Genomic DNA, 16289 nt, shown 5'->3' with positions numbered 1-16289 from the left:
AAAATAACTGGATTGTGGCACAGTTATCCTCAGCGCGCGGCTGCGATAGGAATCTCACAGAGAAGCGTCTCCGTCCATGTGGCCGCTTATTTCATGCTGCATTAACAGACCAAAGAAACATTTCTGAGGAAACCAAAACTAGAAAACACAGAGCTCAGTGCTGAAATACCGCACAGCGACATCTGATGAAGTTACTAAAAATCTCTTTACTTTAGGGAATGTTGGATTAATATATTGAATACACAGCTCGACAATTCATAACGCTGATTGCGAGAAAACAAAGATCTGCAGGGCAGAGGAAACGAGCGTTTGCAATGAAGTCGTGCTGGAATAAATATGAGCGCCTCGAGCTGCTTTCACTGAGTGCTGCCTCTGCTTTCCACATCTCAATGAGATGCATTTTCACACCGCCATTCAAAACGGACAGCTTGAGAATGAATGAGAAGTTGCAGCGGCCACACACGTGAACAGGCAGAAATGTGATTGCACTAGATATAAAATACCAAATCAGGCAGCATTTATTTTAAAAAGGAAGATGGCACAATAACACAATTGTTACAAAAAGACACGATGTCATGCTTTAGAACTTTAAACAAATAATAACAAGTTTGACATCATAAATTACTCACTTTCATTCATTCATTTTCCTTCGGCTTAGTCTCTTATTTATCAGGGGTCGCCAAAGTGGAATTTACCGCTAACTATTCCAGCATTTTTTGTACGCAGCGGATGCCCTTCCAGCCACAACCCAGTACTGGGAAACACTCAAACACTCTTACATTCACACACAGGCTCATACACTACAGCCAGTTTAGTTTATTCATTTCAATCCACACAGAAATGCCAACTGACCAAGCCAGCGCTCGAACCAGCGACCTTCTTGCTAACCACTGAGCCACCGTGTTGCCCACCCCTTACCCATCTTCAAAATATCTTTCAATGACACTCTTTATCAGTGGTTTTCAACCACATTTCTGGATCTACCCTCTGCACTCTCAGAAAAAAATGGTACAATGTTGTACAAAAAAAAGGTACAAACCCTTGTCACTGTGGCAGTAACTTTTTATGGGACAGAACTGTACCTCTAAGGCAAAGAAACAAATTTGTACCATTGCAGTTTGTACCTTCAGGTTTGATTTGTACCATGGAAAACCAAAATGTACCATTGGTTTTTAAAATCTGCAGATACAATATTGTACCTTCTGATTGTACAAATCTGATCCATGAAGGTACCACTACAGTGACAAGACACTTTGTACTTTAACAGTGTCAAATCTGTTCCTTCAAGAACTATTTAAAGGCATTTTGCTACTGTATATCCAAAATGTGTCAATTTATTTTCACTAAATATAAAACATCAAATACATTTATTCAACAATGTTTTTTTTTTAAGTTTCTTTTTGTGTAAACACACCTTTTCCATTTACAAAAGATCTATTTTTTGCTAAACATTTCACAGCACTTTTCACAAAAATGTTACAGAAACACATTCTCCCATGTTAAATATAAAACTTGTTTCTCCAATTTTCACACAATACCTTTGTAATCACTTAAAAGTTAATTTAATTTACTTAATTTTAAAATAAAAATAGCATTATGTAAAAGTATTGTAACGAGATATGCACAATGTTTGATTAGTTATACAATAGTAAAATGTCTGCATGAATACTTTGCATATGCAGGACTTTTATCAGCACAGTAGTGGAAAGCAAACGCCAAAAGGTGCGGATATCAATAATGAAAATGTCTTTATCAGAAAATGTTTACCAAATGTTTATTAAAAATGCCTTAAAAGTTTAGTTTACAATATCTATAGTTTTGTTTTACCAGTTGTTTTGTATTATAGAACTTAATAATTAATGTTTATGAGTTTCTTTAAACATATGCTTTCAAGTGATTCATGTTTTAATATGGAAATTATTCATAAAATCATGTTGCCTTCGGTAATATTTATTGTCATAGATATTATAATAAAGATGGAGTTGTCCAACACTTATGTACCTTTTTAAGAGAACAATTGTGTACCTTTATTTCAATTGTACCATAAAAGGTACAGAAAAGTATTATAAGAGGTATTTTCTGTAATTTATAAGGTACAACTTTTACAAAGGTACAAAACTGTTCCTTAAGAAACATTATTTGTACCATCGTGTACCTTTTTTTCTGAGAGTGTGGACTGCACATTTAGCATGTATCCTTAGGGTGCTTTCACATGAGTTCAATTGCCTTGTAGTTTATTTTATACTTATGTATTGAATATATATATATATATATATATATATATATATATATATATATATATATATATATATATATATATATATATATATATGTATGCATGTATATATATATATATATATATATATATATATATATATATATATATATATATATATATATATATATATATATACTTGATTGGCTAAGTAGAATAATCAGTCCCTTCCAATCAAATCGCGTGCATAAAAATTGTGTCATACAGAAGAAGACATGGGCGCTTTTTTAAATACAGTTAACATGTACACTGTGAAGAATTAAAAGTGTTCAAAAAGACACACAAATCATCAGACGCAGTGTGAGAGAGACTGTTTAGATAATGATGAAGATGTCGACTGTATGAGGACTGAAATAACCAAATGACCTCAATTCCTTGAGGGCCACAGCCCAGCACACTTTAGTTCCAACCTTGCTTCAACACACTTACCTGTTGTGTTCAAACAAGCCTAAAGGACTCAATTAGCTTGATCATGTGTGTTTAATTAGGGTTGGAGCAAAACTGTGCAAAGCTGCGGCCCTCCAGGAACTGAGTTTGACACCTGTCCCTTAAACAACCACTAAATTATCTACAGAATACTCACACATGCTCAGAGACGTTCAACTTGATGTCTCTTCAGAATTCCCCATATGTCTTTAATTGTGATCAGATCAGGATATATAATATATTAACATAGATGTGTATGTGTGCGTATTTGATGAATTTGTGTCAGAATTCATTTTGGAGAAATTGCCTTTTTACATAAAAGATTTATTAGTCTTTCCTTAACAGACAACACTGGGAAAAAAATACTATTATAACATATAACAAAAAGAGTACTGTCAGTCTGTTATCAACATCCCATTTTGAAAGTCATGTTAATTTCATTTAACATGTCAGTATTCATTTATATTATGCCAATGCGTAAACTATTAAATTAAAGTAGTTTAAAGTAATTTTACCTAAAAGTGACAGATCCAAGAAAGTTTAGTTAAATATAATTAAGTGTGTAAAATAAACTATTAAAAGTGCTGATGATTGTGATAGTACGTGTTGTATTGGTGTTTTCAGGTTATATCCCAGTTTTAAAGTGCTTTTTAAATAAATAAATAAAAATCAAAGCAGTTTCCTGCCATCGCGACAGCAATAAGATCAAATGGATGGCCGATCGCTTTTTTACTCCAAAATGGCAGAATCACGGGGCTGTTGCTGGGTTGTTGCTAGATCAGATACGGGAATTAACGAGAATTATTTATATTATTTATTAAATTTCCCATTTATTCTATAAATAACCCCAACACAAAAACCCAACCGACACATCACTGTAAAAACAGTAGTTCTACTGAGTATTATTTATGTTAATTACCCAATAAATTGTATTTTTTAACGCTTACCCCCAACCCAACACTAAACCCAACCGTTACAGTACTGTAAAAATAGTAATTATTATTATACAGTGTCATAAATAATGCTACCATAATTGATGTACATATTGCACTTCCGGCTGGCCGCGTCTCCGATCTAATTTAATAGATAACATAAATAATACTCGGTACAACTACTGTTTTTTTTTGTTACTGTGATGTTGGGTTTAGGGTTGGGGTGAGGGTAGACGTTAATAAAATACAATAAATGGGAAATTTAATAAACAATAGAAATAATTCTCGTTAACTTCCGGCCGCAACCATATCTGATCTAGCAACAACCAGAACATGTCTGGATAATGCTGATTGGGTGCCTCAAATTTTTTGGACTTTGAAAATGTAGTTTAATTTTCAAAGTGTGAGAGTGGTAATGTTCAAAGTGTAAATGCTGTCTAACGTAAAAAAAAAATGTGTTCACACTAGCCAAATGAATCAAACTCTGACGTCAAACGGCCCTGTGTGTGTATCAATAGCGCTTGTGAGAAAACACCGTTAGTCTCACACAATAACTTCAGGTTCTGAAATTTCTGCTAATGAGCTGATGAGATAAATCATGTGTGTTTGACTAAGGAGACAGCAACACATTCCATGTTGGTGGCTACAAGTCTATCTGAGGTTTGTATATCTTCAGTTGGTCTGTTACACAGAACTTTGGTACACATCTAAACACAGAAGCTATTTGCCTACATTTCATTTCTGCTCTCTTCCCACATTTGAATACATATGAATGAAGGTGAGTACATATTAGTGTGACCTCCACCTTGAGTGATACATTTCCATTGATAATGTGATATTTGACAGAGACTGAGCACTCTCACTCAGTCTCACTGGTGCTTCTTAATACTGCACTCAGTAGTGAATTGCACCGTAGAGACATAGAAAGGCGTAATACTTTTATAATTTGTTTTTCCTGTTTGCCAAGGTTTGAAAAAAATGTAACCTTATGCAGTGCTCATCGATGTCACTTTTAAAACTTTTGTCCAATGACACTGAAGGAGCAGGAAAAATAACATCCATTTGTCATCATATTTTTGTTACAACATGTACATTCATTCATTTATTTTATTTTCGGCTTAGTCCCTTTATTAATCTGGGGTTGCCACAGCAGAATGAACCGCCAACTTATCCAGCACACGTTTTACGCAGCGGATGCCCTTCCAGCTACAACCCATCTCTGGGAAACATCCATACACTACGGACAATTTAGCCTACCCAATTCACCTGTAGTTCATGTCTTTGGACTGTGACACAGAAACGCCAACTTACCCAGCTGAGGCTCGAACCAGCGACCTTCTTGCTGTGAGGCGACAGCACTACCTACTGTACATCGATATCAAAAGAAAAATGTTGCAGAATTGAATGTTTCTTCATTGTGTTGACATTTTTAGTCAAAAACAAATTATCTCCAAAATAAGTTTGGCAGTAACAGTGTGACATTCTGCATCACTGAAAAGCAAACTACATCAGAAGTGCTCTCAACACCCACAACCATTAGTTTTGAAAAGAGCTGGCTAAAACTGCTTTGGTTGACACATGGACTAATGTCTGAGAGTATTCCAGATACTTTAGTTTAGCCAGATCCTTGCCATTGTTGCCTTTAGCTTGGTTAATTGGTGACTGAAAGTTACAAAACTTTCAGAAAATGTGTTGATATGACCACAAAAACACCATTAGACGAGAACAGACACTAATGTCTACTGAAAGCGGAATAACAACAAATCTTGCAACAAAGTAGTTATAGGAACTCAGTCACAGTAACTAATCACCAGTCAGGTCCCCTGAAAGCTAAAGTTTTTTGGCCAAAAAATGTTCTGATTGCATTAGAACCATCACTAGGCACTCTAAAGTGATGACTGTTGTGCTTTTGTTGTCTATTTTAAGGTTGTTTTTATAACAGAGATAGAATGTAGACAAATTAAGCAACTTAAAGTGAAAAAGGAGGGCTAAGAGACTGCATTTCCTATGACAACTTATAAAGCTACTCATCAGTGAGGCTGAAAAAAACACAATGCTGCATACACAGACAAGAAGTAAATGCTGTTAACATTAGCTTTTGGTTTATCTTTTAACACTTTAAAATACTGTCCCTGTTTTTCATATGGTGTGCATTCAACCTCATCAATGTACACTTATTTCCCTGCTAGTTTCTACCGTTATGGGTCATATCCTACTCTGAAGTAGGAGCTAATGTAGTTCCCAGTTCCACTGCAGGAAAAAAATCTGTGCCAATCTTTATAGGACCTATGAAAACATTCTTAAGGTGTAAAAACCTCTACTGAAGCAAAGTGACAATTTAATGAAAACTATAACTTTAATAATTGCTTATTACTTAATTACTTAAATTAAATTTACAAGGATGATGAATTGAATAAAACTAAAATTGAACTAACTTAAGTGAACCTGTATTGTTCTTAGTTTTAAGATTATATTACATGTATAATTGTATTTATTGTCATTTCTTTTTAAAATCCTACTTTTTGTATTAATATTACCTGTTTTGCACCTAGGGTCTGAGAGTAATGCAATATCGATTCTCGGTATGTCCTGCACATGTGGTTGAATTGACAATAAAGCTGACTTTGACTGAATTTGATCTGAATGATGACACTGTTTTTTCATTATGTGTATTTGTATATTTTATATCTGTATTAACTGTATTTACATATTAATGTCTATTCAATTTATTTTGAAATTCTGTTTCTGTACAAGTAAAGGTGATTTTTTTCATACTTTTACAAGCCATCACGGACTGCAGTGGTCGAAATCTGGGCTACATGATTTTGATTGTTTAAAAATAAATAAATAAATAAATAAATAAATAAATAAATAAATAAATAAATAAATAAATAAATAAATAAACAAATAAATAAGGGACGACACAGTGGCTCAGTGGTTAGCGCTGTCGCCTCACAGCTAGAAGGTTGCTGGCTTGAGTCCCAGCTGAGTCAATTTCTTTGTGGAGTTTGCATGGTATCCCCATGTTCGATTGGGTTTCCTCCGGGTGCTGCGATTTCCTCCACAGTCCAAAGACATGCAGTACAGGTGAATTGAATAAACCAAATTGGCCATAGTGTATTTGTGTGAATGAGTGTGTATGGGCATCTCCCAGTACTGAATTGCAGCTAGAAGGGAATCCAATGTGTAAAACATATGCTGGACAAGTTAACGGTTCATTCCACTGTGGCGACCCCTGATGAATAAATGGAATAAGCCAAAGGAAAATGAATAAATAAATAAGATGCAACAGCAGCGACATGGTGACGCAGTGGGTATCGCTCTCACCTCACAGCAAGAAGGTCGCTGGTTCGAGCCTCAGCTGGGTCAGTTGGCATTTCCGCATTTGCGTGGGTTTCCTCCGGGTGCTCCGGTTTCCCCCACAAGTCCAAAGACATGCGGTACAGGTGAATTGGGTGAGCTAAATTGTCTGTAGTGTATGTGTGTGAATGAGAATGTATGGATGTTTCCCAGTGATGAGTTGCAGCTGGAAGGGCATCCGCTGTGTAAAACATTATGCTGGATAAGTTGGCGGTTCATTCCACTGTGGCGACCCCTGGTTAATAGTATTTTGCGTCTAAAGAGTCTCTAGAGCAGAATGTTGAAAAGGTTGTCCATAATCATTACTCTTATTATCATTGTAAAAGTCTTGTTATTTTGGTAGTTCTTGACTCAAACTGTTTTATATGTCTGTAGTGAACATCATTTAAAGCCTTTGCCGTGGGCTTCTCAACAAATAACCATTCGACTCCCCCTTCACTCTTTCTATTGGATATTAATGTTTTGCAGAGCAGCATTTATCAGTTGTGTCTTCTTACGAGACTCACAAGTAGATTCATGTTGCTGCATGTTCATCTATGCTAATATTAAATCAGGGCTGAAGATCCTAGGACATAGATAAACTTTGATCCTACAAGGGCAGTTAATGTAATGACCGTGCCAGTCAAGTGCTTATGAAGTACAGCCCAATTTCCCAAAGTCCATCCTGGGGATTTTGCCCAGTAACACATAGTGCCAGTTTAAATGGCTAAGCTGATTGCATTGCTTCAGCCGCTGCCACAGAACAATTAAGGATGTGACATCACATCCAATAGTGCGCTAATGGGCTTGGCTGGATGTATGATTGCTTGATATTACTCTAGCGTCCTCTGAGCTTCTGGGTTCGAGTCTGGATGCTATAGACACCAGCTGGGTCTCGTATAGGGTCAAAGCAGCAGCGGTGATGTCTGGGAAAACCGCCAGGATCCCAAAGGTACAGATTCCCTCAGCTGCATATATGCTGCAGTGAACAGTCAGCAGTGGCATATTGATTTTATGTATGTGCCCTGCTTTCTGTCATCATGCAATATTCTGTCAAAGCACTGGCAGGAGAACACCGGTTCAATTATTGAGCTGGAGTGTGGCCAACAGTCTTAACTACATCTACGGTGACTCCATATATCCACATCCAACATGGCTTTCAACTCAACGCACAATTTCACTTCAGGACAGCACAGGTTACGTGCACAAAACAACATATGTTCAGAATGAACTGGTATGTGAGTCTTATTGCTTGCTGTTGGTCTTCACTTTTCAGGAAGTCCATTTAAAGCAAGCCAGTTCACTTGGCGGTCATTTACGTAACGCCCCTGTAGCAATTTCCAGACATGCAATTACAATTCCTATCTAGTTCTAAGTATTGGAATGGCTGTAACTGTTTTTTGAAATTGCATTTCAATAATATATTTCAAGCCGAGAACAAAATCCAATAACAAAGTTGTTGTAAATCATGCTGAAAGAAACTGCATTTTGCAGGCTTGTCCAAACTAATGCAAATTTAAGAGTCAATACACAGCCGATTGACTCTTTAACTGTAAAGCAGACCTTTCATTCCTTTAGCTGCCATGTCGCGTTAACAATTTCTTTTATATACACAAGTTTATGTTTTGTCTATCTAAAAATGAATCTATATGTATATGAAGCTATGGAAAAGGCTAAGAGAACATGTTGAAAATTCTAGGGCAGGGGTGCCCAAACTTTTTCTTATGAAGGGCCAAGAAGCAAACTTGATTGAGGGTGGTGGGCCAAAGGTAAATACACTAAACTTTGTTACGTTAAAGATGCCATGGGTAATTTCCTAATTTATAAAATAATCTAAAAAAAAATAACTAGAAAACACTGCTTTATATTAAGTAATACAGTATATTTTTTACATTTTATAACGAACTTGTTATATTAAAAACAAAAACATTCCCATTTATAACAGAATGGAGTTCAGTGGAGGACCTGTTTTTGCCTTGATTTCCTCACTTATGTTTTCTGCATTGTCTTTTGTTCCCCAGTATTTACATTTTAGAAAATCAGATTCATTTATGTATACATTTAATTAAAACATTTAGTTTCAATTAGCTTTTTTTGTCACTAAGCAATTAAACAAACAAACAAACAAACAAACAAACAAAAAGAAGGTTATGTGAAATCAAAAATGACAATCTCTGTTAAAGGCATTTGCCACAATCGTCCCCATCATTCACTTCTCTGATAGGATGGTGGGCCAAATCAAAGGTTACTATGGGCCAACATTGAGCCTAGTTTGGGCATCTCTGTTCTAGGGGAATCAATTTAGGAATATTTAGGAGTCACTATTTAACAGTGTGACTTATAAAAAACAAAAACAAAAACACTGTTTGTGGGACTCTTATTTTGAAAATGGGAGAGGCAGGGGTTTACTCTGCACCCCTCAAAGAAGTATACTTCCTGTATAAAGTATCTTTTGTTTTTTTTAAGGCAAGACATTTAAGGTAAAATTGAAATTTGCAAAAATCAATGTGCCAACAAACACATAAACTGCTGAGTTTAATAAATGTTCATGCATTGTGCCATATCATTCAGCTCTAATTTAGATTTTTTTGAGAGAAAGAATGTCGGTAAACTTTATAAAACTCTTTATGAACCTCTTTATGAAGAGGTTGATCTTAATTCCTGCCTGTTTTCATATTAAAATCAAACAAAGCAGCTCAAAATACATCTCTGTCATTCCTGGATATATAGTAAGATTTGTAATTTAGCCTATATATTTATTCATAACACAAAACTCAGGAACAATAATGGAGGAGCAGACTTAGTTGACAACAGATAGCTCACTCGCTACTAACGTAAACCCTCTTTTCCACTTCAGCTAAACCAATGGACTCTTTTCACAAGACTGTTACTGTATGACACGTTTAATGGTCATCAGCATCTTAAATCCCTTAAAATTTTGATGTAAAACATGTGTGCACATTTACAGTGCTCAGCATATATAAGTACACCCCTCACAAAACCTTTTAAAATCTTTTAGATTCATATTTAATAGGAAGCTACACAATATTATATTTGTGCATACACATTAGATTAGTCAGTACTGAAGCCAAATCTGGAGCTTATCTAACAAAATAACTTAAGAGAAGCAAAAAAATAGGAAAATTTAGTTGAAATTTTGTAGGTAGTAATTGTTTTTTGCAATATTTTGCTTGAATTTAATTATATTGTCTGTGAATTCTAAATGTTTGGTGATTAAATATTATTTTTATGAATATATCGGTTTAGTAAATCTGTTCTGTTTAAATGCATCAAAATACATTGCCCATATTGCCCATCTGAGCCTGGTTCTCTCAAGGTTTTTAATTCTTCACTTTCGCCAATTGGTGAAGTTTTTTCCTCGCCGCTGTCGTCACTAGCTTGCATGGTTCAGGATCTGTAGAGCTGTGCATCGATGGATTTGCTCTTCAGTGTTTGGACTCTCAGTAGTGATTATTAAACCACACTGAACTGAGCTAAACTGAACTGAACTTAAACTTTAAAAACTGAACTACACTATTTCAATTCACTATACTCTTCTATGTGAAGCTGCTTTGACACAATCTACATTGTAAAAGCGCTATACAAATAAAGATGAATTGAACTGAATTGAATATTCACTGAGAAATGGATAAAAATATTCATTTTCAAAATGGGATGTACTCAATTATGCTGAGCACTGTATATGTATTTATGTATGTAAAATATATTTATGTATGTAAAATGACAAAAAAAATAAATCCCGCTTGTGTGATGCCTATGAAAGTGTATGAGCAGTACGGTAAATTTGATGCTATTCTCTTTTCTGGCTGTCTCAAATTTTTCCCCCTTTTTTTGATAACACTATCATGAAGTTTTTCTCTAATTATTTCAGCAAATCTGATTGTAAAAAATTAAAAAAAATTGTTGTACTCTCCTATTCACTGCGCTCTAAGTTTGCCTAACTTTGACGACTTCCACTACTGAAAAACCCCAAAATGTGAAAAGGGTCCATTGTCAAGGCATCTACTATCTACATTCCTACTGTACATGGGTTTTTTGTGCAGGGCGAACTGTTCATGACAGATTAACATGTATAAAACAAAAGCAATTTGCCCCCATGTGTTTCTGACAGCTTCTAAAACACAAGTGATTGGATCACACAGGATGATTGGATGTCCTCACGTCTGCACCAATGAGACAGATAATAATTCCAGGAGTGAATGGGATCACACAATCACGTCCACGGATCTGTAACTCACTTTTGAGTGCTTTTATTGAAAATAAAACCGCCTGAACATCGCTCTGACAAATTAATCGCAGCTCGAAGCCAAATGGAACGAATGCAAATCACCACTAGCCTCAGTCTATTTCTGAATTTACCTGCGTGAGCCTGCTTACTTTTCAATTACACCTTCTGCCGGAATCAAATGCAATTCTCAAATGGGCCTCCGCTGTATGCGGCGAGTGAAAGGTGAGTCATTAGATGTGTCTCAGTGGTGGAGTTTTATTTGGGTCTCGTCGGAATGAAAGACACTTGACTGATAACGGTGAATCGGATCAGCCTCGTCGATCTCAGCCTGGGTGAGCTGCTAATTAGAAAAAGGCAATGAAGAACTACCGTAGCAAGATTAAAGAAGGGCCGGGAACAGGCATTAATTGCACTTCTGTGACAAGGCAGTGTGAGAAAAACACTGGCGCACACACTCGAAGTAAGCAGTGCACATTTACCGTGTCTTCTGCATCGCTAGCTGAAGTGTTTCTCTGTTTTACCCAATATTTTCCAGTGTGGGCCGCCATAAATGGATGCCCAGTGGGATTAAGCGTGAACACTGAAGGTAATTATATCTCTTATGTGAACCCAAAGCCATAGGGACCTGCGCCGGGTCACCCAGACCTTTCCTAATGAACAGCCGTTCAGGTTTAAAGATTAGACAAGCAATTAAGCTTTACTTACATTCTGTTGCTTGGAATGATCTTGTAGCCATCTCTGAACCATGTCACCTGCGGCCGCGGAAAACAACTGACCGCTGGGGAGTTGAGGATGGCGGCCCGGCCCTGACTCACCGTCTTTCTTTGGTCATTGTCGATAAAGTCGCCCATATCTGCGAGTAGAAATATCTTATTGCAGACATGCTACAGCTTATTTTCTCAAAATAAAGCAATCCTGATGAAACATAACAGGCCACAGAGGCTTTTGGGTACAAACCGCAGAGGTGTTCAATCAGAGACATTTATTTGTGGCACACGGCAATGCAAGATTGCATCACCAAGTAAGAACAAAAGAACAAGTACATTGTGCTCTGAAATTGGTGACATCGGTGCAGTTTTCATATTGATTTTAAGTTTTTTCAAAGGTTTCATTTCTAGAAAGAGAACACCAAAAACAACTGTAACTAGTTAAATACAATCTTAAAGTGGGTACAACTGACCTGCAGTATTGTTCAGTAATGAGATACTATTTTGTGAATGTTTCATCACTAATTTAGGACCATCATCAGTCCCTGCTAGCGGTGTGCAATATTTGTTGTATATAGTAACATTGTAATTGTTGTTGAGTTAACATTATAGAGTATGTCAATCACTTTCCAAAAGAATTGTCTTTGGAGGCAAAACGCCTTCAGTTAGTTATTCATATTATTGTACAGTTAGAATGACATTATAGTTTAACCATTTTACGCGTATGATCACACCGGTGTGATCAGCCTTGGCTGGTCTCTGAAGCGTACAATCACACCAGTGTGATTAGTACATTCAGAGCACACATCATCAACTACTAAAATTCTAATCTGACGGTGCCTGTACCAGCCAAGTTACCAGCAAAAACCACCTAGAAATACATGTTTAATGTCCATTACTACAACAATCCCATGGACATTTTGTTAGCATCACACATACAGAGGGTATGTGTCTACTCTACCACTCTAGCACCAGCCCTTTAGAATTTCTTTCTAAATTACTTAACAATATTAGAGTTGTAAAAGGCTAAATTATCATATGCTTTTGTTTATATGACAAAACATGTCTTTTTGACTCAAGAAGGTCCATACTGACTCCAAAGGCAGATACTGTTAAGATCAGGGCCTGGTGTGTGGACTTTGGGAGTTTTACGATGTGGTCACATGTTAATTGGTCAGTTTGAATGTCTTAGTATTTGGGCTTTAGTCACATGGTCAAGAAAGATACAAAATAGGTGGTAAAACACTGCTTTGGCTCTTTTTCCTGGCCTGTCTTTTCCTGGCCTGCTTTCCTCCTCTGCTCCTCTCCTCCTCTAGAGTCTATCTTCTCTGACTCTACTGCAATCAGGCTAACTTCTGGGCCTGCTGTCTTTGTCTCTCTCTCTCCCTCCCCCTTCTCTGTCTCTCCTTCTACCTCTGGTAACTTTAATTTTACATTTAAGCTGGGTACAATTTATATCATATACTTTTATCATTTCATATTTGATCATTTTATACAGATATTTGTAACTAATTCAGTTGTAACCATAGAGAATTATTGTCATTAAATCATTTTCAAGTATTTGTGAATTACTTTTGATTTAACATCAACACTTAATTGTTCCATATTGCAATATAATATAATCACATAATATCAATGATCTCCCACATTTATAGCTATTAATACTGCCCTTATTTCCGTTTTTGGTATAAGATTGCAGAAGAATGGTTTGACTAGAATGTACAGTTTTTTACCATCAATACTGATAACTTTTTAGTCATTCGGCAGAACTACAGTTCGAACCGCTGTGGTTTAAAAACCCATTCCTACAGAGTTCATTTGTGAATCATGCTTCTGTGATATAAACAAAATGATTAACAAATAGATTCACCAAGTAAACTGAGTTTTCCTAAAGGGATTTATGATTAGTACTAAACACTCTAAATGGCTGCAAGTTGACAAGTAGTTGTAAAGTTACTTACAGTACACAAAATTGATAAAAAGGGAGCATCAAAATGAAGTTTGACCTTTTATATCTCGTTTAAAATTTCTACATAATTAGGTGTGAACCTATTTCTTTGTTTACATTTTAGGAAAATAGGGCACAAAGACAATTTAGATGAACTTAAAACAATCATTTCATACACTTTCCTCTGGCATGAACAGTATATTTTGTAATATCTCCATCCTAGCCAAATGTTTCGCTGAGTTAAAATGTTACAAGCGTCTGGAACAGTCAGTCTGGGGCATTCTGAACCTTTAGAGCATGTTATAAATATTACAGCAAAGGACCAATACATGAGCTGGCTTTTCTTCCACAGCCACATATTCAGTGTAAATCCAGCCTTATTTAAAGCATTATGTGGGGTCGTTTATAAGGTATAACACAGTTCTTCGCATTTGAGTGAAACTGCTTTTTACCATGATTTAATGAAGAATGAGAAGTCTTCAGAGACTGTCCAAAGCAGTATAAATGCACTCTTCACTTGTTCAATGCTCCACCTATTTGAGTTTCTTTCTTTAATTATGGTGGCTAGAGAAAGCCAACATACTCTTATACTACTTAAATTTATGATTTTTCCGTCTTCTTCCTAGACTATTTTAAGAACGCATCTCCTCCTAGACCGTTCATACTACAACCACCAAACTAACACCAAACCTCCAAACTATACTGAATATCTTTTCCAACTGATCCGACTTATGGTATTCCGAAAACTGTCCCAGAAAATTCTGAAAAGTCCCATTGACTCAGCATTGGACCAAACTTTGTGACCTCATAACTTTCCACCAGACTGTCATACAGACTTAAGGTTGGGCTCATTTAACTCAGACTACCAATCTGCCAATCACTGATGACTTTTCAAGCCACATACTAACATATTAACAACATCCCAATCCATACCACAAACATACCAACAACATACCAATTCATACTAGGAATATACCAATCTATACAAGAAACATACTAACAAGCATACTAACACACAAATCATACTAGAAACATACTAGCTATATACCAATCCATACTAAAAACACACTAACAAACATACCAATTAAATAGCAACATGCTAATTCATACTAAAGTTATGCTAACAACATGCTAGTTTATACTAGATACATGTTAGCAACATGCTAATTCATATAGCACCATGCTATAAACATGCTAATTTATGCTAGAAATAAGCTAGCAATGTGCTAATTCACACTAGAAGCATGCTAATTTATGTTAGCAACTGCCTAGCAACTACTAAGAACATCTTAGCAACTGCCGAGCAACACCTTAGCAACCACCAAGCAATGCCTTAGCAACCGCCTAACAACCCCTCAGAACACCCAAGCAACCACCTAGCAACCACCTAGCAATGATCCAGCAACCGCCTAACAACAACTTAGCAACCACCTACAACACCTTAGCAACTACTCACACCCTAGCAACCACCTAGCAACACCTTAGCAACCGCCTAGCAACCACTCAGAACACTGTAGCAACCACCTAGCAACACCTTAGCAATGACCTAGAACACCTTAGCAACCACCTAGCAATGCCTTAGCAAACGCCCAGCAACCAAACAGAATACCCTAACAACGACCTAGAACACCTTGGGAACTGCCTAGCAACAACCTAGCAACAGCCTAGCAACCACTCAGAAAACCCTCACAACCACCTAGCAACACCTTAGCAACACCTAGCAATGCCTTAGCAACCGCCTAGCAACACCTTATCAACCACTCAGAACACCCTAACAACCATTCAGAACACCCAAGTAACCACTCAGAACCCCCTATCAACAGCCTAGCAAGAAACATGTCAATCCATACTAGAAACATGCTAACCTTTAGGTAGTCATAACTGTTTCAAACTTAAAACTATCAATTATTTAAACATTTCAAAGACTTCAAACTTTCAGACTAGGCTTTCTCAAGCCAACATAAAGTTTGTCTACGAACTCTACTTTTCTAGTTGAACACGCAAGAAGATATTTTGAAAATGCTGGTTGCTGGCACCTATTGACTTCCATAGTATTCACATATGAAGGTAAATCAGTAGCAAAACTCGAGAGCTTGCAAATCTAAATGTAAGAACATATGATAATAATATTTGTATGTGTAGGTTGAAATGTACATTCACAGCTCTGATGTGAACAGCTGAATCTCTCGATTTGCCCACACAGACACTAATCAACACACTTGTGTTTTGAATTCAAAGTTGCATATTAATAGTTGTGTATTTGTAAAATGTCATTCACAAATACAAAATGACAGACACACGTGCGCACGGCAAATTTGATTGCATCTTCGCTCTACAACCACAAATCGGCACTCACAACCTCTCAGATTTGCCAGTTCAACTACAAATCTCACGCACTCTGACTTCTGCTACA

At 36.5% G+C, this 16289-nt stretch overlaps 1 protein-coding gene across 1 annotated transcript in view; it reads right to left on the bottom strand.

Annotated features, from left to right (window-relative positions):
* The window catches only part of sdk1a (sidekick cell adhesion molecule 1a), a 637737-nt gene that overhangs the window by 351635 nt on the left and 269813 nt on the right, over positions 1–16289 (bottom strand). The window contains exon 4 of the mRNA XM_056453953.1: positions 11927–12074. Coding sequence (XP_056309928.1) covers positions 11927–12074 — 148 coding nt within the window. The remainder of the gene's footprint in view (positions 1–11926; positions 12075–16289) is intronic.

The sequence above is a fragment of the Danio aesculapii genome, chromosome 3 (genome assembly GCF_903798145.1).
Source record: "Danio aesculapii chromosome 3, fDanAes4.1, whole genome shotgun sequence".
Taxonomy (NCBI): Eukaryota; Metazoa; Chordata; class Actinopteri; order Cypriniformes; family Danionidae; genus Danio; species Danio aesculapii.
This window is presented reverse-complemented; position numbering and strand designations above follow the sequence as displayed.